The sequence below is a fragment of the Argentina silus genome (genome assembly GCF_951799395.1).
Source record: "Argentina silus genome assembly, chromosome: 17".
NCBI lineage: Eukaryota > Metazoa > Chordata > Actinopteri > Argentiniformes > Argentinidae > Argentina > Argentina silus.
In genome coordinates this window covers 9,119,554-9,147,535 of record NC_139671.1, presented here as the reverse complement: position 1 = coordinate 9,147,535, position 27,982 = coordinate 9,119,554, and the positions used below count along the sequence as shown (strand labels likewise).

The window sequence follows — 27,982 nt, the reverse complement described above, 5'->3', positions numbered from 1 at the left end:
GTTTGGAGAAGGTCACATCAGTTCTCGAACAGTATTGTAACAGTTTGGTACTACATTTCTAACATTCATAAGCTTTGGCTTAAAGCAGAGAATCTACATTAACCTAGGATTCTTTATCATCTGTCCATCATCTATTTAACGTTTTAGCAACACTTACCACTATCTCCATTCAGCTGACAGACACCCACATGTTCATGAAAAAATAATTTGTTGGGTCAGTCACACTCCTTTGCTGTTTTGCTTTCGTTTTGTTTTTCATTTTTCTAAGGAGAAACGTTAAGACTGTAGCAGCTGCTGATTCCCAACTTGTCTTCATTCAAGGCATCCAATGGAGCCAGAGATTAAAGGAGTTAACCAATAGTGCAAAAACATCCCAACGAATAAGCAAAAGAAATATATACTCAAGACATTAGCATATTTTTGTAGTAAGTGTTCCAGTTCAACAGCGTTACATGAAACCATTTGAAAGAACATATCTTTCAAAAATAGCACTCTCATAGTAAATCAATGATTCAATGTAGTTGTGAGGAGACATTGAATACACATAATAACATTAGAAAAATATGCTATAGACGCTGAAAAGCTCAAATATCTCTCGGATTTAATTGGTCCAAACCTTAAGCCCTTCTCTGGGTTGAATGGCAGTGCAAATGTTTATTTCAATTGATGGGAGAGAATTCCCAAACGCCCAGGGTGAGTCTTTCACGCTCATGAGACAACGTGTATATTATGGCTTGTAGAAAAGGCAGTCAGTGGAAAGGAAAAGCCACGTAAGGTCTCTGGAATGTTTAGGAAAACAATACAACCTGAAGATACTTGTCTACCCCCCACGGTGTGTTCCCACATCATGGGGCCACCACACAGACGTCTTTTCCGTGTGGTAGTGCATGGTGACGCCGTCGTGCACATACATGTATACCTACACGTGTCTCCCAACAATAGCAGTTTCCAGGGAGAAAAGCACCACTCGTGGGATGTGGGTGCCATGTGAACTCCTGAAACACAGGCAGTCAGTGGCCTCCCTGCCACTAGGGGTCCTCCTCCATGTCATCCAGGTTAGGTGCCATGATGAAGTGCTTGGGGTAGTGCAGGCATCTCTCGTCAGCGTGCTCCTCCCAGCGTGCGTCGTCACTCTCGTGGGTGATGTAGCGCTCCCCTCTGCGTGTCTCAAACTCTCTGAGGTCCATCCAGGTCTGATAGTCCTACAGGTAGAAGTGGATTGGGTGTGATCAACTACCCAATTGGACAAAAGAAGCCACATACCAAAAACGCTCTACAAAGCTATTTGAGTGGTGTAATTTCCATTTCCATCAGTGTTATTCCTTATAGTTATTGTGACTGATTGTGTTCTGTACCTGGAGCCAGGGGTGACTGAGAGACTTATCCACACTGTAGCGCTTCCTCATCTTCACTTGCAGGAGATTGGTAATCAAGTCTGTGGCTGTGGGTGTGGATAATAAGAGAGAGACAAAATCAACATGGGAAATGAGGAATATCTCCATCAAGCCACGGTTCCCTCCACTCTGTCCAGTGGCCACTCCAGACTAGTATTGAATATATGCTTATTCTAAGTCTAGCCAAGTATGATTACAAAAACATTAAGCTACACTCAATCTCAAATTTGAGATGAGCAGTACGGTGTTTTTTTTTTCGGATGCAAGAAACTCCTAAAAAAAGACCACACCCAGAGAGGTCAAGACCACCCGTTGAAACCACAGCGACCCTGGGAAACAGATACGTAGGTGGTCTACTGGCCGGCCCACTGGGAGCGCAGGCTTGTTTTGAAAGGTAGTCTGAGGTAACCGCACAATTCATACAGTGAACATACTGTACACTGAGTCAACAACCTACTCTGCTGTAATGTGAAATGGTAAATTACATGGTGGTTAGATAGTTGTTTAAAAAGTGGCTATAGATGGCACTCAAGGAAATTATCCAATTTGTGAAATTTTACTTGTCATGCAATTATCTGACAATCGATGTCTATGTTTATGCTCACTCACTGACTCTCATACACTTCTATTACAGTAACTCTCATTCATTCACTAACCGACTCACACACAAATACGCTCCCTCTTACCTTCTGAAGAGATCTCTTTCCATGGGTTGGGGGGGTACATGAAGGCAGCGTTCTGGATCTGGTCGTTGATGTCCTCGTCCTCGTTGAAGGGGAAGGTGCCACTCAGGCTGACGTAAACGATGACGCCCACAGACCACATGTCCAGGGAGCGGTTGTAGCCTTTGCTGCGCAGCACCTCAGGCGCCAGGTAGGCGGGGGTGCCCACCACCGAGCGCCTGAACGACTTCTCCCCAATGATGCGAGCGAAGCCAAAGTCACACAGCTTCACCTGTGAACACAGATAGGGACTGTGGTCATTATTGAGGTTTCATACCTCATAGGTAAGACAACAGTACAATAAGGCAGATAAAGTAAGGTTTTCAGTTTGCATGTTGTGGTGGACAAGACAGCTCACCTGAGGAAAGGGTTCTGCAGAGGCCAGGAGCACGTTCTCAGGCTTCAGGTCACAGTGGACTATGTTCTTAAAGTGGAGGTGTCTCAGAGCCACCAGGATCTGTGGGCCAGGATACAGGAAGTGATTTACTATTGATTATTTACTATGGTGATTAATGATCTGTCACTCAGTGGGGTAGCGAGTATTTATTATAAAGGAGATGCAGCCTTACTGACCTGGGTGACCAGGAACTTGGTCAGTCGTTCAGGGAGTCGACTCTTCTCACTGGACAAGATCGTCTCCAGCATGTCACCGTGGAGCTTCTCCATGACGACGAAGACCCGTTCGGGGGTCTCAAACATGCACTCCAGGTTAACAATCCCAGGATGGTGAAGGTTCTGACAGGGAGACAGAGTAGAGGGACTTTAGATATCCAGATACCATAGATGTGTTCACTATGGCTGAGCAACAGATGACTCAACTATGAAGCTCAAAGTGCAGCATGATACTACTAAGGTTTTTCATGAACTAACACAACACGCTGCACGGTAAGAGCATGGGGATATGCTATCTCAGTGTCCACAGATGCTTTTTGAAATCGGAATAATTAAAACATTCATTCAGAGTAGCTCTCTTTCCTCTCTTACCTGCAATATGGCCACTTCGTTCCTCAGCTGGCTCTCCTGCTTGGTGGGGAACCTCATTTTGTCAATGATTTTGATTGCCACATCTCTCCCAGTCTTTCTGTGTTTACCTACAAGTGAAAACAATGAGTGAAATCTCAGACAATTTGTTGCAGACTGTGGCTATTTAACTGTCTGTATTTTTTCCTCTGTCTCAAGCTATAGAACAGACAGACAGCGAGGAATTCCACTAATAAAAGATTTATTTGCATAGCATAGAAAGAAAAACAAGCAGTCTTCCCCTCCCAGTGGAACACACTATAAAGGGAGGAAACCGTTGATGTACAGGAGGAGCTCAACAGTACCGTTCCAATGGAGGAAAAGCCGTCTCTTACCTCCATACACAATACCAAACTGCCCTGATCCCAGGACCTCATCAGCAAAGATCTGGTAGACTGAACTGATATCCTGAATAAGAAACAAGCACATACTTTAGAAAAAGTAATTGAAGAGCTTCATAGCATAAAACTTTCCAATGGACATGAACCTATAATTGTAGACCTTCAGTAGATTTGACATTTTTGAAGATATGAGTAACTGTTAGTCTCTACGTCAACTGTGGATGAATTGAATCCCTGGAGTACAGTATTCATATTGAATGTATTGGATACACTACAGCTGTATTGGATACACTTACCACATTCTCTGTTATCTGTGAGTTAGAGACTGATATACTGAGAGACAGGTCCTCTGAAATGACAAAAAAATAAAATAATTATGTGAAGCACTTCAAACTGTAAATGATCAGGCATCAGGCATTGTTTGAAGCAAGGCCCAGGACACACGGTGAAGTAGTGTAAATACCTTGTTGTACTTCAAAAGAATAACTATTCAGAGTGAAATCCAGAAATCAATGTGAAAGCACAGCCGTTCAGTATATTTCCATTGAGGTGCTATTGATTCAGAAGCGGGGTCATGGCGGTCACACTCAGTGATCTATATGAACAGTCTGGTCTCAGAATTGGGGCACCAAATGCCAATCGGCTGGGTCACCAGAGAGTGGCTTTATGTAACATAATCAATCAAGAGTATTATATCTAATTATTTGTATGCACAGGCCAGTGGAACAAAAACGTTCATGCAAAATTGAGCCCGATACATCTCACCCGATAGAGCCTGATACTGTAGATCTCACTCTAAATGACCTTTGGAGGGGAGTGAGGACACTGCCTTTGTAAAACACCACTGACCCACATTGTACTTTGGTTACAGTGTGACTACGGATTGTTTTATTTCAACGTGATTATGTTCTGTCACTTTGTAATTGTTCAGTGATGTGCATTTCATATCAGAGGCCACTTCAGCCTGAGAGAAATCAAAAAGAGCTAGACCAGAAAATCCCCTGAAATCCCTTAAATCACCACCATTTCATTTTCTAGTAATACATTTTAGGCAGGCTGCAGGTTACAGCGCAGTCCCTCTTATTGTTATTATAAAATAATGTCTCTCCGTATTCCAACATTCTGCCAGCGTCTCCACTGACATACCCATAAAAACATAAACATTGCGTAACATTACATTTGAGTGAGCATCGCAATCGTATTATAGCAGGGGACTCACTGTGGTCTTTGCCCTGGTGTCCTGGGCCAGTGCAGATGCTGGGCTGGGGAGTGACGGGCATCAGGGCCTGCCGGATAGCCTTCTCCCAGCCCTGGGACACCTCCAGTCCGACGCCGGAGGCTGCCAGCGCAGGGCTGTGGTAGTGGCCCCCATTGTTCTCCCCAACGTAGTACACCATGGTGGAAGAGACGATAACAAAGCAGTGTGGGTTGCTGCCCTGGGCCAGGCTGCTGAAGTCCTGGGCCTGCTCCACCTGTAGGATCTCTGACAAGGGGATCTCCTGTGGAGGAGTCACACAAGCAGGGTCAAAGGTCACAGGAGGTGACAATGGATGGCAAGCCAATCAGACTGCCCATTAGGCCAAGGCTATCCATTCAGCTGCCAAACAGCAGATTTCCAGGAGCTAGCGCACATATAGTTCTAACTCTCCCACTACCACTACTCTCTCAGCTCCACCAGTTTCTCCTCTCTCCGCTCCTCTCCTCTCCTCTCCTCTCCTCTCCTCTCCTCTCTCGAAGGCCTCTCCTCTCCTCAATCCCTGACAGCCTTTGAGAAATGAAGTGTGTGTGTGTGTGTGTGTGGGGCTTTTCAAGTCTACTTTAAAATTCCGCCTTCCTTCCTCTGGTAGTGGAGTGGGCCAACACACCCACGAGGAGAAAAAACATATGAAAGAGAGGGAGCTGCTTGGCCAGCCAATAGGCTCTCAGTCAGCCAGTCTGCGCGGCGGGCCCCTCCACGCCTCTGTCGCCAGTATCAGATGAACTGCTTGTGGTTTGCCGAGCGCACCACATCACAGGGTGCTCCGCCGGGGGAAGCGCTCGCCTGATTAAAAGGCAGGACGTGCCTCCCCATTCTGGGCACGAGGCACCCTGGCAACCATCAGGGAGGACCATCGAGAGACACCACAGGGAAGCCCCCCAGTCCTGACACACACACACACACACACACACACACACACACACACACACACACACACACACACACACACGCACACGCACACGCACACACACACGCACACGCACACACTCACACACAGCCAAAGAGGCAGGCTGAACCACAGGTCTCTCTCTACCTCGCTCTCGCTCTCGCTCTCTCCCCCTCTCTCACTCTCTCACTCTCCCAACCTCTGTGAGCTTCAAAGGAGATGTGACATTCTGAAACACTTGTTAAGTCACATGCAAAAACAACATGAAGGGAGGAGTGATTTACAAGAAAAAAGACAGACATCCACCCAAAGCCTTGCCTGTCTGTGGGAGGAAGATGACAACACCTTATAGACAGCGGTAAGCTACTGTCTTAGAATAACAACATGGAGGTGTTCAAATATGGGTTACTAAAATATTCACCACTGAAATAGATGATAATGACTGGAATAACCAGACTTTTTTGGTCACAGAGACACCATGAAATCCATCCCAAATAGTTCTCTAGTTTCTATCTTTAATAAAAGAAAAAAAGTACCAAACTATTTATCTATACAGTACTGTGTAATTGCTATACTTGGACAGAGACGTGCAATGAGAGACGCAGTGACTAGTCTGGTACCTTGTAAAATTTGGCTCCAGTTTCATTCTGAAACAGGGTCAGACACTTGCTGTCCAACCTCCAGTAATGCCTCTTCCTCTGAAAAATGAAACAAAAACAGCAATTTATTACCACAAATCCACATCACATCTCATTTCACTTTGCATTTAGCAGACGCCTCAATAAGTACATTAGTCTAAAGAAAGCAAATCAACTATACATCACAGTCGTCGCAAGTAAGACTTTCTGTAAGAATAAGTGCTACAAGCAGTCACAGTGTCTATTATATACACAACATGCCCATTGAGGAACTAGACAGGTCCTCCAGACGTATACTGTAGTACGGTAGGTTTCTCACCAGGTTGTCTCTGCTGGTGTAGTGCACCATCCAGCCCTCCCGCACCATGGTGGAGCTCCTCCTCTTGGTGTGTTTGATGGACTGGACCACACGCATCAGGGGGATGTTAGTGCTGGTGCAGGGGCTAGAACACAACGACAGAATGGCATGTTAACCACAGAAAGTCTACCCTTAACAACGCAAATGATCAGAAGCCCAAAGCAATGAAGTACCCTTAGAAACTTGATGGGACATTCGCAGCAAACTCCCAACTATTTTTATGCACAAAACGTAAACCCAACGCAGTATAAAATGTACACAGGCAACGTATGATGAGACACATGGGAAATTCATGAAAACATAAACATAAGAGTCCGGTGGTACCTGATAGCCTTTACTGTCTCCTCATCCTTCTCTCCGTCCAGGCAGGGCCCCTCTATGAAGAAGATCTTATCCTCTGGGGTGGAGGGCTCCTCTGGGTCCTCCATACTCTGGCCTCCCTCGCTGTTCACGTCACTGTTGTCCACCTCCATGGTGGCCTCAGAGTCAGGGCCCGGGCTGGCTGGCTCTGAGGAGGAAGGGGGATATTACACACAACACATACAGTACTGCTTATTGTAGGGAGAAGCATTCCTCCACATCAACTGATATTTAGCTTGCATCATAACAAATATTTGACTTATTGCCTTATATGGATTACTGTGGGTGAGAGGGAGGTCATTATGCACATAAATCTACTGTAGACCATCGGAGTAGCTTAAATTCTTAGTTCTTTGATAAGTTCAGGTGTGCCTCAGAATCTCGGTGTGCATTGCAACAGTTCAATAAGTTTGCGAACCATTGCTCAACATACCTTGCTTTACATATCTTATGAGAGTCTAAAGCTCTTTACACTGGGTTGCAAAATACTTTTGACTAAACAGTTGCGACAGTTTAGACAGAGGCAATGTTAGGTACACACTTGAAGCAAGCTTACCTCCATTAAAGACAACCTCACCAAGACAATCTCTTGGTATCTTGGCCGCACATCTCTTGTGGCAGTTAAATTTACAATCTGAAAACATGGATGTTCAACATTCAATGTCATGTTCATTGATTCAACAATCAACATGCTGTATGATGAAGTGTTTTCATTTAATTTAATTCCGATTATAATAAAACACTTGGCTTCAACTGTTCCTCATCTCACAATGAATCGTTTTACTTGATTCCATCGACACAACATCTGCCAGTCTTTGAAGTCCCTTACCTTTGCACTGCATGCCTTGGCGGAACAGACCCTTGAGCAGGCGTTTGCAGTACTGGCACATAGTGGGCCGGGTGTAGGTGTGCACTGAGAATGTATGTGGCACCTTGACTCGCCCCAACACCATCTTCTCCATCCAGATAGGTCTGCCACTCAACAAAGAGTTACGTTTCCCAGCTCCCAGGAGAGGGCGCTGCTGAGGTGATCAGGTCAGAGAGGGGGAGCACAGGGAGAAAAGAGAGGAAGAGAAAGGGGTGGTGGGGAGAGGGATATGCACAATGGGAGAGAGGGAAGGAAAAGGATATGGGAGTGCATAAGTTAGGGAAAGAGAATAATCAGAATAACGGGAAATCATACTTGGACATATGTTACATTTTCACAGACTGTCAAGTTCTACATAAATTCTCAGCACAGATAGTATTTTGTGGTACAGTGTGTCATGCCTCCTTTAGAAAAAGTAGTACTGAAAACATAAATAGATCTAGAAAAAAGTTGCCAATGTCAAACTGAGTGACCTTGAGAAATGAACACAAAAGAACAGCTCTGATTCATGAACGGTGAACAGAGGATTTGTTTCATAAGCTTTCAATGGGAGCCAAGTCAACAAGCTGGCTGTCTTTGTGAAACTCACTTGACTGTATCTTGTTGATATTAAACATTACTGTCAACATAACTGACTAGAACAAAAGTCTACATTCATATTTTCAGACAAAACTTGTAGGGGAAGGGAAATGATAATCAAGGTAATAAGCATTATTGTTTTAGCAGATAACACAGGGGACACTACAGTAGTTATTGAATGACCGTTAATTCAGTCATCCATACAATTGTAATCCTTTGTATGTTTGGATGGTTCAATATAGTGTGAGGAAGGATAGAAAAGGTTTTAAGAAAATTATTAATTCTATGATCTTTGTTCCTTCAGTGAAAATGTCCTGGGATTTCGGTATGTATACAGAGCATTTTGACATAAACACTCTCCTCAGGCTCTCAACTATTAATTGGCCAGACTGAATGGAAAAACCATTGGTTTGCCTCAAGCTATTGCTCCTGAGTGAGTTTAACTTGTGCTCTGTTCTGTCCGTATGCAGTGTGTGTGTATGTGTGTGTGTGTGTGTGTGTGTGTGTGTGTGTGTGTGTGTGTGTGTTGAAAAAAGCTGTTTAACAAAGTCCCTTATACTACATAGTGGGACGACAACGAGTAGTAGAAAGTCCAGCAGGAACAGACAAGCCCCCTACCTCTTCCTGGGGCAGGGACACATGCTCGATGGGGGCTGGGCGAGGGACTGAGAGCACGGCTCCAGGCAGGGACACATTGGACAGGCGTCTCTTCCTCACTCCGCTGCAGTTGTTAGGGATCTTAAAGGCGCAGCGTTTGTGGTAGTTCAGCCCACATCCTATGGAAGAGGCACAGCACAGCTGAGAAACCATACATAACATAGCTTTCTGTCTGTCTGTCTGTCTGTCTGTCTGTGTCTGTCTGTCTGTATCTGTGTCTGTTCGTCTGTGTCTGTCTGTCTCTCTTTGTTCCTTTTATGTGATCATCAATAAGAGTTGGACAGTGTAGTCCACGTTGCGTTCATGTTCAGGTAAGCAGTCAATGCCATTTCACTCTTTCATCACAGGTTACATAAGCTATTTCAGAAATGTTTCTACTGCACTGACAATCATCCTGCTCCACAAAAGCACTTAGACTCCATACACTGCTTGGCATCACTACAATAAGATCCACTCAGAGGCTGTGATCAGGACTTGAAAGCTGTCCTTTCTGAAAAAGCAGGAAGCCACACAATCAAGACATCCTGCTCTACAGTTCGCCAGGCTTTGATTCAGGCCCTAAAACAGGGGGGGTCACAGATATGTGCCTCGGCCTTGACTTGAGGTGAAGCCCAGTTCATGAGTGACGTGACGGGGATCAAAGCAGGCCTGGGCTGGGGCAGAGTCCAGACTTACCTTCACATTTGAGGCCCTGTCGGACCAGCCCCCACAGCATCTCCCCACAATCATCACAGAAGGCTGGAGCCTTGTACGAGTGCACGTACAGAGCATGAGGCCGGATCTGAAAGTCCTCAACAGTGGCTAGAGCTGAAAAACACAGACACACACACACACACACACACACACACACACACACACACACACGCACACACATTGGGTTACATACAGTAGATCCAAAGGCATCAGAGAGAAGCATGAGCACCAAAACAAACTGGAGGTAATGAAAAGAAGAAAACCTTGCTTGAAAATGTCAGCATTTATATAGGTACATTGCATTTAACAGATTCAGAGTTTTACATTAAACCCACATAAGCACTCACATCACGATGTCTATCAAATAAGAAGGACACTGTAGCTTGGATTTAGATTGGAGATGACTCACAATCAACCCATTCATATCTAAAACGAAGTATTAATTTAGCAAATAGCCGGTAGAAATCAACCTTCATGTTGTGGTAATTGTTTGGCTGATAAAAATAGCTGTGACATCCATGAAACCCATTTAGCACTGCTCACATCACTCTTCTCCTTGACATGCTTCATTCTGCAAAGAGCCATCATAAGTACCAGTGATTCAGATTGCTTTTAAGTTAGATGTTTAAACTGCTTTAATTTGTTCGTACTTAGATTGATGTCAAATTGACGTCATCATGTAGGCGCCTGACTATTCGTCCTAGCACATGACAAGTCACAGAGCAGCTATTTGGTTGTTGTGACATAATTGAGGGCATTAATGACTCACTTTAGTGTCAATTTATTAGGAACTGTTGAGTGATGACTACCTGATAGCCTTAAAGTTACTTACTCTGAAGCGCACAGATTTTCTTTCAGGTTTCTGAGTGAATGTTGTTACTCTTTCTCCGTCCTCAATTCTCTGTCTTCAATTTCATGTCAGGGTTTTTTGGTCTCTTTTTTTGTTTCCAAGTAAAAATTATGGAGTCCTCATAAGCCTCTCTTTTATCAATCATCTAAAATTAAGGCCATCATCAAACCAAGGGGTTGTAATGAAAAACAGCACCATGGCAACCACATTCCCTAAGACTACACAATCCACACAGAGCATTCAAAGTAGAGGGGGAATGTTCCCTTTTACTTCAGAGAGAGGTGAGTGTTTGTACTGAGAGAAATTTGTCAAACTCTTAGAAACTCAAAAACAAAAACTGAACTGGACAGGACACCAACAATAATGAAGTAAAAAAAAAAAAAAGATATAATACCTACATTTTCATTTGAGTATATACACTCACCGAACACTGTATTAGGAACACCTGTACACCTTCTCATGGTGGAGGTGGTGTAATGGTGTGGGGAATGTTTTCTTGGCACACACTTCTTTTTTAATACCAATCAATCATCACTTGAATGTCACAGCCTATCAAAGTTTGTACTTACAGTACAAATGCAATGAATAAAATGGTCAAATCTTGAACTCATCCCATTAATATAAAAGTCCATAAAACAGATGATGAGAAGGAGTGAGGCAGCAGAAGGGTGTGTGTGTGTGAGGGTGAGAGGTTTGGAGCCTGGGAGGGAGAGGGAGCGATAGGTGTTAGGGCATGAGCAACATTCAACAGCTCACAATCACCACCATCAATCACAGAGAATCACCCATTGCAAAAATAATAAGCGCACAGCTTTGAGCTCTGAGCCAAGAGGGATCTGCCTTGGCCTCCCTCTGGGAGAAGCTCTGACAGAGCCCTGACGTTTGGGACCAGGGCCCAACAGCTACAAAACAAAGGGGAGGTGTCAATGAAAGGTGAGAGAGATCTGAGCCGCCAGAGAGGAACTCGGCATGCCTGTCTGGCTCTGGAAGATGAGACAGGAAACATTACTTTTTATCCAGAGCACAGCAGTGTGGAACGACGAGTCGTAAGACTCAAACAGCTTCTCAACAGTCGCTGGGGCCCTGCATTAAAAACAAACAGAGACTAGGAAGTGGTCTGGGGTTTGAGTGTTGTGTGGTTGGGCTTCGAGTTCATTCTCTTCAACTCAATGTGTGGAATTCTACAATATGGCTCTCTGGGGTATGCAGCCATTCAGGTGTTGGTTGAGTTCCACACCCAAACCTGTCAACAAAGGATCACAAGACACTGCCAGCGGATATGAGAATCCCATGAAGAAATATGATGTCTGGGATGCATAGAGTGATACTAGTATACATAGAGCCTACACAGGAGAGACTCAGGAACTTCATAGGGGCTACGAAAGATATCCACACCTGATAGAGGATGAACAAAGGGCCTACTGTACAATAACAATATCTCTTCATAGCAGAGCATGACATTTACTGATCCTCTCTGTCTAATTATCTTCCATGTACAGTAGCTGTGACCATGACTGCATGGAATCACATAAAGGATCTTCCACCCTGGCCAGCACCACAAGGGGGCTTGAGCGGGCAATGCCCCCCTCAGTTAGAATATTGTGCCCCTTCATGTTTGTGCCCCAAAAGATGTTGATGAATTTTGAAACGTCTTTTGTCAAGTCATTTGATCAGCTCCACAAAGGGTTAACTGTTTCAAGATCAGCTCGTTGCTCCTCCCGGCCCCAAAAAACACGCTAATTTGATTGGCTTACTATAGGCTGGACGTCCAACCCAGAGTGGTATATTACTCTGGTCCAGCCTATAAACCACCATCTGAAGTTGCGGCTGGTCTGTCAGCCCGATAGGAGTGTGAGCCAGTCGCTGACTGCATGAAAGCCAGGTGCCTGGGTTGAAGGTATTGTCAGGTTGCTGAGTAAATAAACCTACCTAACTAAAGAACTAGCCAGCTAACTATAACCTATATATTTTGGTATACATTAGAGCATAACAGTTTGAATTGTTTATTTGCAAAGTCGTTGAAATGCGCATTCTCTTTGTAAAGCGGCACAGTGGCCCGCTCTCCGCTGGCAAGGCAGCTGCCTATGGGCCGCAAACACATTGTATGTTGTTGTTTGAGCAATTATCCAACCTGTGTTATGACCTAGCTTAAATTGTTTTTTTTCTTTGCTCAAATGGTCGTGCCCCTTCAGAAATGTCATGTGCCTCAGTTACTTTCCCCTGGCGCCAGGCCTGCTTCCACCACATATACAGTCCCCCATATAATATCCCAGTGCTCACCAGAGAGGACAACCTCGATCAAGTCTCCCTCGTGGATGTCTTCTGCCGAAGTCAGCCGCTGCAGGATGTTCTCAGAGGTCAGGTCATGGCGGAAGAGCAGGATCTTGTCGTACATGCCAAAAAATCCACACTCAGGGAACTGAAAGGAAGGTAAGAAAGAACAAGGACAAGAGGTGTTATGTTGACATAATGTGCTTATTTGCAGTGCTACCAATATCCTGCTGTTTGTAGCACTCAGGCAAAAAGGTGAGTGAGTTCAAGGCCTGATACAGAATGTATGGAACATGTGACAATAGAGTATGGATTGTGGATGTCTCTTCAGCAGCTTTAGCAGGAAGCTAGCGATGTGCAGTTTGCATGGAGTGTGCAGCACAGAGTGACAGCAGGAAATCGAACCCACAGGCTCCGCAGCGGAAGCTGCACAGCTCTCATTAGGAACAGAGCAGTTAATCTCCCCCAGTCATGAATTATGCCTGAGGCTCTGTCACTGACACCCAGCAACCATTAGCTGTCCAGCTACACGCCACAGTCCAAACAATATGACATTGAGCTGACAGGTTATAACGCATCACAGACCAAACAAGCTGCCACCAATTGACATTGTGGCGCACCGCCAGACACACACAATATGCCACACGCATTAACAAAAACTATTGTGACACCAACTGATACACAACTCACCACAGCCAAAATAATATGCCACTAACTGACACACAACACAACACAACACACCAGATCCCAATAAACTGTCAAACCCAACAACACCCAGAGGCTTAAGCAATAAGCCAGCAATTGACATACTGTACCACAAAACACTGTGACCCAAGAATTATATCAACATGGAATACAGGTATGTATGCAGTCCCAAGAAAGACAAATACAAATCATATCCAAAACAACAGCAGCATGGAGTTAAACTTGCAAAATACGACTGCTGTGTTATTCATACATATGCAAAAGACATTCAGTAACAAACAGACATTCATCCAGATGACCAGATTATCTGACTTCATCTACCTCCGCTAGGACTTCAGGTCAATGTGGATTCATGCAAATAATCACAATCTGAGACGAGACATACAAGGAAGTCATATGTCCTCAAACCATATTGTCAGAGATAAGCATTTTACACCACCTGCCTTCTATTTGATGGAGCCTGAATAATGGTTAGATAAAAAAAACAAAGATGTAGCATACAAGAGGGTAGATAACTGTTTGTATTTGATATGACAATGTGCCTCCATGTCTTTACTGGGTTAAAAAAAAAAAAGGCCAAACCGTATCCTCTCTGTCTCGTGTTAGGCTTTAGGATAAAGCAATGCTGACGTTTCAATATCATAAAAAAAGGAAAGATTATCATCTTGGGCTGCTAGAAAAACAAATCTCCGAATCTATCTAATCAACCCCACCATCACACGGCACATCGCTCCTTTTTTTCAGACCCTCAGTGTGGATCAAGACCGGATCAGGACTTTCAAATCATTATACAAATAGCCTCATAACACTTAACCCGACTAGACATAATCCAAATAACACAATAACCATCAGCAACAATGGCTGCTTCGGTGAGCAGAGACACAAAAGCAATGGTCTGTTACCGGAAAAAAATGTTGCAATATGAACTTGTGCAAGAACAGCGGATCCCTCTCTTTGTGTTAAACCACCATTAACCTGGCTTAACTCATCCCTCCTCCACACTCTCACTATTTATTATGACACTCTTAACGAACCTAAAGCAGACTCTGTCCCATGCCAGTAAGACGGATAACAGGATCTGGTCACTGAGGGGGGACAGAGAGAGAGAGAGAGAGAGAGAGAGAGAGAGAGAGAGAGAGAGAGAAAGAGAGAGAGAGAGAGAGAGAGAGAGAGAGAGAGAAAGAGAGGTAATGTGACAAAGCCTCACCCTTTCCACACCCAACCTGACCCCTCTACCCAGGAGCGATGATCAGCAGTGGCCCATAGCAGGATGCCTCTTACATCATTCCATCTAAACATCTGGCCCCCCACCTCTAATCTGCACAGCACTCATGCCATTATCTGAGCCCATTGAGTGCATCTCTATCGAGGGGAAATAATCCAAGTCCTATAGAGCAGAACTGGAGTAGAGTCGCCTCATGCCTGGCCTATGACGGTCAGGCTTGTATGTGTGTTGGCTACTGTGTGTTCCAAGCTTCAGAGGAGGTCAAGGATTTCAGTATGAGCACTATATAAAAATACACCTCAAGCACAAGCAATGTGATGCTATCTTTAATGTTAGTGTGTAAAGGGGGTGATTTTCGTTTGCTCTGCACGGATATTGTACAGCTGATGCTGCAAATGCAGAACCAATGAACTAGCCGTGGTTTCAAGAGAGCAAGGAAATCGGTGCGCTGTAGGTCTACATCTAAAAGCTTTAATCTGACACATTTTGTTTTACCCCTAAATGCCTCTTATGGAGCCATTAAAGATGTTTGTTTCCATGCACCTCACTGATCTGTTACCTCATTCAAGCACTTAGCAAAGAACAACAGGAAGCAGGCCTGAGTAGGCTAAGGTCGCCATGACGCCCACAGCCCTGTCATCCGGCAGTGGGCTCCATTCATAGAGAATCTACATGGTCAAGACTAAAGGACTCTCCTCAGTCATCTCCTTGCTTACCTCTAAAAAAACTATCTTAGCCACTGTTTTCAAGCACATTGCTACCAACAAACATTTTCCTTGAAAATGAACTTAAATTCACCACTTACCATGAAGCGATTTAGGTAGAGAGATCCACCCACACAGTCAAACAATGATTCCATCCATTCATTCACTATGTCCACAGAGGTAGAAGGGGGCTTTCATTGCTGTGTTATGGAAGCATGTGATGGTAGTGAATGAGCACAAACCAAGCCTCCTGAGAGACGGGTAATTGAGGTTATATGCTGATCAGGGTCACATTAATTCTCTCCATAGGTATTACTTGTAATCTGTAAACTCTATGGAGTAGCATTAGAACAGTACCATCCATCTGGATAATGGCAACTATTAGTCCTGCCTGCACATGCTGAGTAATGTCTGTGTTGTATAACAGTAATCATCACAAGGACGTCTTGTGTCTTCAGCTACCTTCATCTACGAGGGCACCAAAATGATGCCATGTGATAATCTGCTGAGAAGAGTGAGTCTGTGTGTGTGTGTGTGTGTGTGTGTGTGTGTGTGTGTGTGTGTGTGTGTGTGTGTGTGTGTGTGTGTGTGTGTGTGTGTGCGTGTGTGCGTGTGTGTGTGCGTGCGTGTGTGTGTCATCCACACAGGGCACACACACAAGCCAAATGCACAGCAACAACCTTTCAGGAATGCAGAGAATACATACATCGGTAGAGCCCATACTTACCATCAGGCCCTATGCCATACAGCTGGGTTTCAACAGCCATGTATCTAACCTCTCCAACAATTGAACTCCCTTCAACATTCCTATAAAACAGACTCATTACCCTTCATTAAACAGACTCACTAAATCTACCCAAAACACAGTATGTTGTTACCAAGCGACAGAGGAAGTCATGAAGGTAGCTCTGAGTATTCACAGCCCAACAGCCAAGAGATAAAAGTGTATTTTTGATTCTCTGAAAGGATCTTTATATAAAAGAAAACTGTTTGCGCATTCCATTCTTCTGCTCGGAAATGCTACCTCAAACAAGTCTAGGATAGAAACTGGAGAAGAAAATAGTCTTCCATTTGTTTCATTATACCTAATTATGCCTTTCATTATCACTAATATTTCAGACCTGTGACCATCTCACAATTTGCAAACAACCTACATACTCTACAAACAGACAAAAAGCATATATAATGTAGAAACATAAATGAAATACCAATGTGTAAGACAATACCGTCAGCCAGCCCTCTGAGTCACATTGTTTTGCAGTTTACCTGACCATTCAGAGACAGTTTGACGGTGGAGAATATGTAAACACACAATGCTGAATGTGAATGTGTGTACGATGGGGGCCTGATTGAAAGGCAACAGTGAGAAAATGCAGTGCTCAACAAAAGGAAGCATGCACATCAACTTTGAGCATACTGCTGCTAACTTTTACACAGTGTGGTGGACTGACTCTGTATAAAGACAGTCCCTCAGGGACCAATGATTTGAGTATGTGTTTTAGCATGAATGCATGACCTGTTTATGACCCTGCATTCTTTTCACATGACAGAGCTCTTCCTGTGCCCCTCAGTCAGTTATCTCTCCATAATGTTCTTCGGCTAAACCGTTCTCAGATTCTGAGAAATAATAACAATGTTCTTCAGACTGTTCCTAGCGCTTATTCTGAGTCAAAAGCATGTGAGCCGCCCCTCCGCCCCTCCGCCCCTCCGCCCCTGCGCTCCTATCACTCTTTATTCTCACCCCTCAGGAGGAGTCTTGTTGGGTGACTCCAGGAAGTTGATCTGTCAGAGCGAGGGAGGCAGCTTAGCCTCCAGCCATACACACTTCAGACTCGTAGAGGAGAGGGGGTGCACAGACCCATAGAGGAGAGGGGGTGCACAGCCCCGTCACATTCACAGAAACCCAACACCGTCTCCTCCAACGGATATTAACTCTCATCCCCCCTTTTCTACAGAGAAGAGGAAGAGAAACACCCATTCATCAGGAGGTAGTTGAGGAGTGTTTTTCAACCTAACTACAGGAGAGAGATGGTGCTGGGTTGCTAAAAAAACAAAAGAAGTCTACAGCACAGTAAAAAAAAAAAAAAAAAAAAAACACTGTGATGCTGCTTATCTGTGTGTGAGTAATCATCCAAGTATCTTTGAAATGAAAAACGTTTAACCCACAAATCTGTGTTCTGACAATAAACCAAAAACACAGATAAAAAGCGCTTTGATTTGCTTACTAAGGACTTGCACTTCCTTATTACCTGGCTATCATCATTACTCATCATCAGGCTAAGAAAACACACACTTACATAGACAAGCAAGACTCCAGGAAATGACTCCAGCTGGTCAGTATGCAAGGAACATGTGTAGTCAATGCTCAACAAGCCACAAACTTGTTGAAGTGCGTTAGTCACAGATCATGATGAATTTTCACAGCGAATGGGGGTGGACTGTAGAACTGTTGTATCTGTAATATCAGTGACATCACCAGCACAAGCTTGCTGTGGCTGGTGAGTGGATGAGGTGGCAACAAGATGTTTAATAGACCATTACTCAGACTCATTCAGTAGCAGTAGAGGGCAGGGACCTACAGCTGTCTCATCCAGTGCCACAGAGGGAGAGGTTCAACCATTGAGATTGCCTTAATGCAATCACTCATTCCTACACAACAGAGTATAACCATGAGTGAGCTTTACGATGCAAATTGGACTTCAAAGCTTCAGATATCCCTGTCAAGTTCTGACCATTAAACAGCTCAGAATAAACATTAATATAGGGAAAATCAGCGACCCATTTCCTGTTTCCTTTGTGTGACATATTAGGATAACATCACTATGACAGATCTCTCTCTCCACTTCCTCCTCTTTATCTAAGAGCACAGCAGGTATTTAGGCAGGTGAGGATCAGTGGGTGATGGGAGGTGACTAAAAGAAATCACCCCCATTTACAAAATTACATTTACTCTCCAATATTACCATAGCACTATGGTGAGCAGTGGGCACTTTAATATAATAATCATTTAAAGCCCAGTGGATGAAACTCAGCCATTCTTAATGGGGATTGTATAATCATGCCCTTGGTGGCCCGGGATAATCCCAGTGCAGAAGCCCATGTTTCCGGAACGCACAGCCAGCTTTTAAACAGGTCTGTCGGCTGCAGGGTTACAGCACATGGCCTGGCTCACTTGGAACTCAACCCTGGACCTCCAGGGAAATAAGGAACCACTGTGTGTGTTCTGATGCTTTAAAACACATACGGAAACACACACACACACACACACACACACACACGCACACTTGCATGCGTGTGAGCATGTGTGCGCGCAGGCAGGCAGGCACACACACACACAGCCATACAAAAACAGATAAACACATAAGAATCAATGTATGCAAAAATACAAACATGTGATCATATGATTTGTATAGTAAGTCAATCCAAATACTATAAAACCTTTAAACATGATTAAAGTTGGAATTATAGGTCATGACATCCATTATGAAAAAAAACTATCTTCCCTGGAAGTAACTTGGTTTTCCATTAACTTGTTTATGAAAATCTGCACTGATGTGATGGGTCAACAGAGAGCTACTATTTTCTACTGTAAGTAGAAAAGACCCATTGAGTGTGTGACAGATGTGTTTTCCGGGCTTTGTGAATCACAGTAGATCTCAGGGACGTGTTAATGTTTCCTGGTGGGTAGTAGGAGGAGGAGAGTGAAGAGCACAGTCCCCATGTCCACATGGCAGCTGTGGCAGCTCTTTCTCCCTGGATACCGCCGCTGCTCTACCTGATCCCTGGCCTTCGTTACCGTGGCAATGCCGAGCACGCTAAAGTGATACCCAGAAGGGCCTTTAGGAGAGTGGGAGAATGGTAGAGCTGGGTGGTTGGTTGTGGCCCTCTCTCTACTGTACTGTAGATGAAAATATGTTTTTTTCTATCTGCCCTTGGGGGAGATAAACAAGCTTTTCAGAAAGGAAAGATGCCACAAAAAAATACATATTTTTTCCATGATTAAATGCTGTTATAAGGAACAAAACATACAAGCTGGAGGAGTTAGAAAAATCATGAAACTCACAAGGTTCAATTGATTTGATTAAGGCAAGAAGCATTCCCCAATTACAGTCTGTTACTCTGCATTGCAGTAACCAGGAGGGGTATGTGGGCCACACATTCAAACTACTGCCATAAGACCTCAACAAACACTGCGCTTCCAGGTGCTCACCATCAACTGGGAGAAGCCGTGATCCCAGCTGGTTGAGACTCGGTAAACTACTCATTAAGCTGCTCTTGGAACAATTTGTGCAGCTTTTTTCCCCCAAATTCATAAGCCAAAAAAAACATATCTCCCTCCACGCAAATAAGAAGCTCTTGTAACTTTGTAGGTCATGGAAAACAGATCTCAAATTGTTGGTTTATGTATAATCAAATCTCAATGACGTTGCTCACTAATGGGCTGTTCATCTTTTATTATGACATGAATATGAAATATCAATGCATGATAAGATCGCTTCCTCTGAACTGGTAGAGGTACGGCTGCCGTGCAACTCCACCTCCACCCCCAGCCCCAGCCGCCTTCGCCAACACCTAATGAACCTGAGGAGACATGTTTTCTGCGGTAGCTATGTATGCCCATATTGTCCTTTAATGAGGGTATTTTCATTCAGAGAGGGTTCTCCTAAGCTTGATCACACGCACAGCATCGTCATATGTTTGGCCTTAAATGGACTGATCATATACAGAGGAGTGATCGCACATCGAAATGCTCTATTAAAGAGATAAGTGTGCTAGAGAGGCTGGTAAACCGTATTAGAGTGAGATAAGCAGAGTTTGCACTCTATGCCTCTCTCTCTCTCTCATTGTGTGAGATAAGGAGAGAACAAGGTCTGGTGCATCCTGTATAAAGCAATTGATTTAAAATAATATTATTTCAAACAGGGAGGAGGGGTTGACACAACAGGCCTGTTGTCAAACTATGGCTCTGAGCATTCAACATTCTGAGGTCTGTTAAGACACACACAAAGAGTGCATAGTGTATAGAATGTCCTAGCACTACACTGGGCTTGGGTCAAATCACGGCCAGGCTCTGAGGACCTGGTGTGTCCTATTTGAGTTAAGTAAACAAACCTAAGGAAAACAGCATTATAAGGTCATATGAGTGGAAATATTGTGTTAGAAATGAAAGACAACAGCAGGGCAATGTTCTTCAGGGCAATGTTTGTCCTCAAAGCCAGTTGACAGGGTTGACATTGATGCCAGTCAAATCATGTTATCCTTCCTTGTGTGGAAAGATATCGTTAAGCTAAGCTGACATTTCCTCATGTGCGATAATACCATCCTTAGCCTTATGCCAAGGGCAACAGGTCATCAGGGTCGGTGTATTTACTTAACATTACATACACAACAATTTCTATGTAGCTTACAGGAGCGATAGTAAGGCAGAGGCTACTTTATCCTGAATAAACCCCTGATAGCTACAGTAATGGAGAACATGGGTTTTGAGAGATGTATTCTACACATCTCATTCAGTGTAAGAGACGCTGTTCATTCAATGAGGAAGAACTGTGGGTCCTTGGTGTACATTATGTTCTTCTTCTACAAGAAGCTATTTGGTAATGTCCCAGTTTCACATGAACATGCAGCAGAACCCACATGCAGATTTCCTATTGGACAATGATTGGACATCAGTAGATCTGACCTTCCTTGTTCCGTATTGGTCCTCCCAACTGTATGTATCAGTATGCTTGAAGATAAGGAGCACATGATGGTGATCACCTTTGCCTTGGGGAACGACAGATTGAATATGTGATATTGACTACAAGAAGATAATACAATTCCAAGTGCTTGCGTGAAACCCAGAAACTAGCTATTATATAACTCAAAGGCCCTTGGTCCTTGATTATTTTTACTTTGTATTGTACGGAAGACTATTCCTGTCAATTGCGCAGGGACAAATGGGGGGGGGGGGGGGGCACACTAAGAAAGATAGCACACTAAGAAAGATTGACTTCAGGACCTGTGTTTGTTTTACACAGATGAAGTTGATGTCCATACAATCATTAACATGGCAGCCAGGCATGTGGTTGCGTGCTGAGGAGAGAGTACAGAGAAAGCTGGACAGAGAGAGAGGAGATGGATGTCATGATGGCTGGTCTCACTGGCAATATTTAACCAGCCCGGAATGCAGTGGAAAGATCCAGTCAAATTAGCCAGTGGCCCAAACACCTTGTCAGTGCTTGCCTACTGTACACTTCACCCATGAGCTGAACACTGAGTGTGCCCAGTCCGCAACACAATGTCAGCGTTACTGACAATCGTGGAAGGCCTCCAGAATACAGAGTGAGACACGCATCAACGTAACTTTTCTTCTCTCTAGAAATACTGAGGGACACAAGCTCAGTAAAAGGAAGTGATCTTTGCAGACAGGAACTGAAAATTTAGGAACAATCAGCATAACGTAGATCTTTCTTCAAATTTTCTGTTAAAGACAGAGTATTTCCCGAAAGAACTATTCATCGAAAATAACAAGAAGTAGAGGTAATACACACAATGCATACGCTGTGACTGGGCACATGCCCTCAGTCCACCTATCTGGTAAAATAGGTTTGAATAAATACATTTAAGCAGAGAACAGCATATTCTCAGAGCTAATAAATTAAATTGAATCATTCAGCCTTCAGTATGTGTGCAAGTATTTAATCTGAAAATTACTTTGTTGAGAAAACACACTGACATTTAGATAATGGCTTATGCACGTCAATGCCCTTATTAGGCCTTAGATAATGCATATACTGAACGTCAAAATGTCATTACTCATCACCGTCACAATTAACTTAGATTCCAACCCAGAGATCCCACTGCCTGTCTGACACAGTTCAACATAACACACGGTTCACATTACTTTTTCTTAATAGCATGGGATTTGAGACGTGTTCCAAGCTTCTCAGACAAATGTTTTATCCATTAAACAGGTCACAGGGATGTTATGCAAGCCCGAGGCTCCTACAGAGATCGAAGCACTTAAAGCTTAACACATTCTACAGGAATGTGATAATGACCTTCGCCTTTCCAATAAAGATTGAGCATGCCAACACTATCTGAGCATCCCACAGAGCACACTCATCCATTCGGGGGATCCTTTTAAGTACAGGAACAACGCAAGGACCGGAAACCTACTCTGCTGATTTAATAAAAATCCCCACCGGGCTTATAGAAGATGATTTGTGGAGATTACAAAATAAAATTGCCTTCCTCGACTCTGTAATAGGCCTGGTTTATCAATACAAATGCAATGATAAAAGTCCATATTAACCATTAGGAGTGCCATAGAACTAAACAACATGCTCAAAGTAATGTAGACATAAGGTAGACATAAGTAAGTTAGACATACTGTACCACATTCCACTGTGTCTCTACTAAATATCTACAAATCTGAATGTTCACTCTCATTCTTGCATTAAACTAAGAGGGATTCAGGATTACCCCCATTTAACCTGCTAAAATTCAGGCTCAGTTGTAACCACTAAGTAATCACTATCAGATTCCATTTACATGTACCAACTGTTGATATGCTTGAGACCAATGTTATTCCCTAAAAGCCACCACTGAATTCCTCCATTGAGTATGGCTATGGTCTGCAAAATGGAATGTGTCTTTCTATCTCCGGCAGTATCTCGAATCTGCAATCCACCAGAACCCATTGAAAGACTTATACTGAGTTATACTGAAAAGAGACCAGTCATAATCACACCACAACCACACCACAACCACACATGCAACTGACCACGGTCAAATAGGACACACCACGTCCCCAGAGCCTGGCCGTGATTTGACCCAAGCCCAGTGGTAGTGCTAGGACATTCTACACGTCTCTTTTCAGTATGACTACAGTATGATGTATAGTTATGGCCGTGAATGTCATGGAGAGAGTAAACAAGTCGACTGAGTTGACTGAGTCCTCCCTGGTGTTCCAGTGTTGTCCTGTGCACTGGCTGAAACTAATTGTTAGCCTTTGGCACTTTGGAGCAGGAAACACAGACTCCACAAACACGACACAGTTCCACAACAGAGGGGGAGGGTGGTCACACACCATCAGGATAGTAATATAGCTTCAGTCACCTTGATTTGACATTGATGTCACACAGTGAATGCTATTGAATAGTGGCCAGCAGATGCCTATAGTTTCCTATAACATATCAATGACACAAGCTTTGTTGAACCTTTGTCAAAAAGACAAAGGACTTCCACTCTGCAATGATCAGGCGTAGGGAAATATCAGTGAGATATTGTAACTAACATCTCGACAACATTGTTAAGTGAGCATCATCAATACTATAGTGGCACGTTTATATAATCATCTGTTGAGCATTGACCTGGATTGAGAGAAAGTATATCTAAATGACACATTTTACAAAGTGGAATCATTTCCCCAAGGGTCCACCCCTCTATCGCTACAGCCATTAGGCTTTTGGGACTGACCTCTGTAAAACTTCAACAGCAGTGGTGGCAACACTGGGTTATAGTTACCAATACAAACTCCATTATTAGAGCAAAGTACATAGTAGGCTTTCAGAAAATACAAATCAGCCCCTTTGCCCTACTTAACACGGTTTATTGCTAGCACATGTAAATGCAGCGAAAGACTAAATCTGTAATTCATTAATGACAATTATACAACAGGTTGATGAAAACAAGCATTGTGATTGGCACAGAGGTGTTCGAAGCTGTGATTTAATAACGATAATGTGATGGTTAAATCACCTATTATGATATTCTTACACCGCAGTAGATTTGTGTATCACAACATTTGTAGTTTTGCAAACTACTATATTTCTCAGCACAGCATGACAATATTGGCAATAAATCACGGCCTCTCTGGCATTGCTTAAATAATCAGGTTAAATGCTCTGAATAGGTTATACTATGTTATGCTCTTTTACCTTGTTGTTGCATTTCGATGACTGATGATTAAACTAAATGTTACCTCGCTCAATGGGGTTACAACTATCAGTTGATTTAACAGTTGTAGCATCAAGGAAATTCCACAACATACTATAGAAACCCCTCAGTTTCTTCCAGCTTGGATGTACATATTGTACACCATGCCATTCAATTGACCTCTTACAGGTGAAGAAAGACCCTAGCTACAAACTGATCACAGGTAATCCTGCAAACCCAAAGAACCTTTAGGAAGAACCTTTAGCTGGAACCCTTTGCACCCCCTCAGCACCTCTATGGCTGTAACCTAGGGCCCTGTGTGTGACAGGGCGGGGGTGCTAGGCGGGGGAGCCAGGCAGCCTGGGACAGTATGGCGGCCTGTAGGGGAGGGGAACTTCCCTACTGGCTTCCTAGACACCCCAGGGACTGTTCCCCTCCTACAAGAGCAGAAACATTACATAGCAGCCGTAAATATGGGCCCGGAGCTTCCATACTACCACACAGGGACAGCGGGGTAGAGGGAGTGTGTGTCAACGCCTCCTTATGGTGTAAACCACCATCAGTGATGTTGCCTTACCCAAATACACAGACTTCACAGTGAAATGATATTGGATATTCTCCCACAGTAGATATAAGGACAATACTTTGTGCAAGACTGAAGGCCAAATAAGCTCACTGGCAGAAGCCAAGCTTTCACCATGACCATGTTATACAATGTAACAAATGTGGAAATTGAGGAAGAAAAAAAGAGCTGATGTTGCACTATACTATGTCTAATACATTGTATGCAATCTGGTGCAACCCTTTTCCTTTGGTTTCCCTTGTACATTTTAACAGTGAATAAACACAATGATTTGCAAGTAAGCAGTGTTACACAGAGGTTATTTTTTACAGTTTAACATTGCCAGTAAAAACAGAAAGCCTGTGAATGTGAACTAGCCTGTAAATGCATGACAGTTGTCTCATTGCTGCTGCCTCACCCATCAGCATAACAGAAGTGGGTTTTACTATGTTCTGTACAGCCACGTAAGGAGAATTGTGTAAGTCTCTGGCCTGTGCATTGTCAAACAAAGAGAAACAGTATGTGATGCAGTCTCTTTTTAGTTGTAGCTTACAGGAACAAGTAAACGTATTGTTCGGAAACATTAAGGCCTTCTCTGTCTGCCATGTCCCCTTCAAAATTAATTAGCAGCTGATAACACTAACATCCACATCTTATATTACTGAAACTCTATAAAGCTGTAACAATTCCGAACTACTTGTCTAATATGCCAGTGGATTTAAACATATTTCTTTTTTTTTTTTGCATTAACCTGAAAGGCAAGCGTTGATAGAAGGAGTGAAAATGTTTTCTTGCTCTATCAATACAGTTTTTTTGTACATCATTTTGTGGAGAGTGTCTACACTTATTTCCATGTGGTGCAAAGTGCAGGGATATAAACTACAACAAGAGGAACTTAATGTGAAAAACACAGGTGCCACATTTATTGCAAAAACCAAAACAGGAGGTGGCACAGATGCAAAAACCACAACTATCTACCGTGTTTTCAAACCCCTTTTGTCTCTGACATAACATATTGTTTTCTTTTTGACTGTGTTTTATGACATACAGTAGTTCTCACTTCATGGTTAAAACAGTCAACAACTATCAGCACTAACTATCAAAACAGTGCATGTTTTTAAATGACTGTTTAAATTATGCCATAAGGTAACATCACCCTACTATCAAAAGAATAACCTGCAATTTTAAGAAATTAAGAGTATGCCATTGACGCAAAACATTTTATGACAAATCAGCTGTGAAATCATTTTAGGAGAATCCTCCACTCAAGTTGCAGTTATCCATACAGATGAACATTCCACGTGTCAGTGTGTTTCTAATGATTTTGGTGGGCATGACACAGTTGAATCCAATGGAGTTTGATTGGCACTAGTAAGACATAGGCTGATGCTAAGGCAGAATGATGTTCTATATGAACATATCCTACACTAAATAGCCCAAAATAATAAGTTATTACCTTTTGATCCACTATCGAACACACGAGCTCTTTCACTGCAGAGAGGGACAAGTCGCTCCCGTCCAGACTCACAGTTTCCCTGGTGAGGCCGATCTGGAGGAGAAAAGAGACCCCGTGGAAAGAGCACCGAGAGTTAGTGGGGCTCGGGGCGCTAAGGCTCCCATTGGACAGCCGACTATAGAGTGTGGCCGGTGGACTTGGGGATGGCGAGGGAGTCGGAGGGGCCACTGGATGTTGAGAGAGGGGGTACAGTCTAGGTAAGGGTGGAGGAGACGAGCTGCTGCAGGTAGACATTGGCTGGCGTATGGCTTCTCGTCGGGTGAAAGAGACAAAGTTGACCAACATCGAATGTATTATTCAGAATAGCACCTCTCAGGTTCTTTCAACAGCATCGGGTATGAAGCATCTTGGTCAGCCTCATTAGAACATCCAGTGTGCTGAATAGGTGATACATCATGCGCAACCATCTAAATTCTAGCGGCACCGTTAAATGCCACGAAGAAACATATCTTTAACTTAATATTGAATCGGTTAAACCTTGAAAAAATAAACAATTACTCCTAAGTTGGTGCGCAGTAGCTTTTACAAGCTTCCTCTTCGACAGCCTGTTGATTCTGACTTCATTCTCACTAGTCACTACCTAGCCACGCTCTACCATTGAGGACAAAAGTGCCTCTGCCGTCCAGCTGCCAAAACTCCGCAAACCCCGACCACTGGAGAATTTTCAACCCGGGACAGCAATACGCAATTCTAATGATGAATACAAGACGCCCATTGCTCTCTCAGTTGGTCCTTAGGCTTGAATGTGTTTCATCCGGAAATCTGAAAAGAAAAAAGAAAACGCTTAAATAACTGAAAACTAAATATTTGTTTCACCACAACACTGTTGGCAGATCATGAGGATATGCGCATTGATTATCCATCTGTAGCGCAAGATAAATACAGCACATGCATAGCTCCAGTTTCTTTTTCATTATAGGCCTACCCTTAAAAAGAGATATATAGAGAAGTTCATAATAATATAAATATACTACTACTCATAATAACAATAACATTATTATTATTATTATTATTATTATTATTATTATTATCATTATTATTATTGTGTTCCTTTATTTGGCATTTCGACTAACACATCTGGAACCTCGACACATCTGGATCTTTTGCACACTCATTGAGATATATGGGAGAAGTAGCCTAAAACATGATGCAATTGCTTACATTTCTAGGCCCATTAAAATGCAAATGTCTGAATTTGAAAATACCCTGTATACGTGTACATTTAAAGTGAATCAAAGCTTTCAATACGTTACCTTTCTAAAAGGGCGGTTTTCTTTATCCAGAGATGCAAAAATGTGTGTAATTCCTATCTTTCAAGAAGTTCGAACGCTGGATTTGGGGAACAACAATCGTTGTAGATTCGTCTCCAAACTCTGTACTTTATCCTTGAGTGAAAACACTAAGTAACATTTGCCAACTACACTTTCCTTTCAAAAACTTTCTTGTCGTAGCC

At 43.3% G+C, this 27,982-nt stretch overlaps 1 protein-coding gene across 2 annotated transcripts; it reads right to left on the bottom strand.

Moving 5' to 3' along the window:
• Positions 1 to 54: 54 nt before the first annotated feature.
• On the bottom strand, positions 55 to 27,982 carry LOC310818207 (serine/threonine-protein kinase D3-like). 2 transcript variants are annotated; one of them, XM_083689037.1, is made up of 19 exons: positions 27,783 to 27,982; positions 26,470 to 27,291; positions 12,905 to 13,043; positions 9,757 to 9,888; positions 9,043 to 9,200; positions 7,807 to 7,999; positions 7,534 to 7,611; positions 6,942 to 7,125; positions 6,579 to 6,702; positions 6,242 to 6,319; positions 4,697 to 4,976; positions 3,774 to 3,826; positions 3,472 to 3,544; positions 3,101 to 3,207; positions 2,690 to 2,851; positions 2,475 to 2,573; positions 2,081 to 2,348; positions 1,356 to 1,441; positions 55 to 1,202 (listed from the first exon to the last, which is right to left on the bottom strand). In XM_083689037.1, exons 2-19 carry the CDS (start codon positions 26,812 to 26,814, stop codon positions 1,029 to 1,031), a joined length of 2,733 nt encoding a protein of 910 aa, XP_083545163.1. In that variant the 5' UTR covers positions 26,815 to 27,291; positions 27,783 to 27,982; the 3' UTR covers positions 55 to 1,028. The 2 variants fall into 2 exon arrangements, with proteins under 2 accessions (XP_083545163.1, XP_083545164.1); XM_083689038.1 differs by having other exon boundaries at positions 7,807 to 7,996.

Excerpts from the sequence above, each read along its gene's own strand:
- LOC310818207 (XM_083689037.1), bottom strand. The coding sequence starts at position 26,814 with ATGTTGGTCAACTTTGTCTCTTTCACCCGACGAGAAGCCATACGCCAG. Across the intron at positions 9,889-12,904 it reads GATCGAGGTTGTCCTCTCTG|CTCTAGCCACTGTTGAGGAC; the intron begins GTGAGCACTGGG and ends TGTGTTTTTCAG. Across the intron at positions 6,320-6,578 it reads ACACCAGCAGAGACAACCTG|AGGAAGAGGCATTACTGGAG; the intron begins GTGAGAAACCTA and ends TTCATTTTTCAG.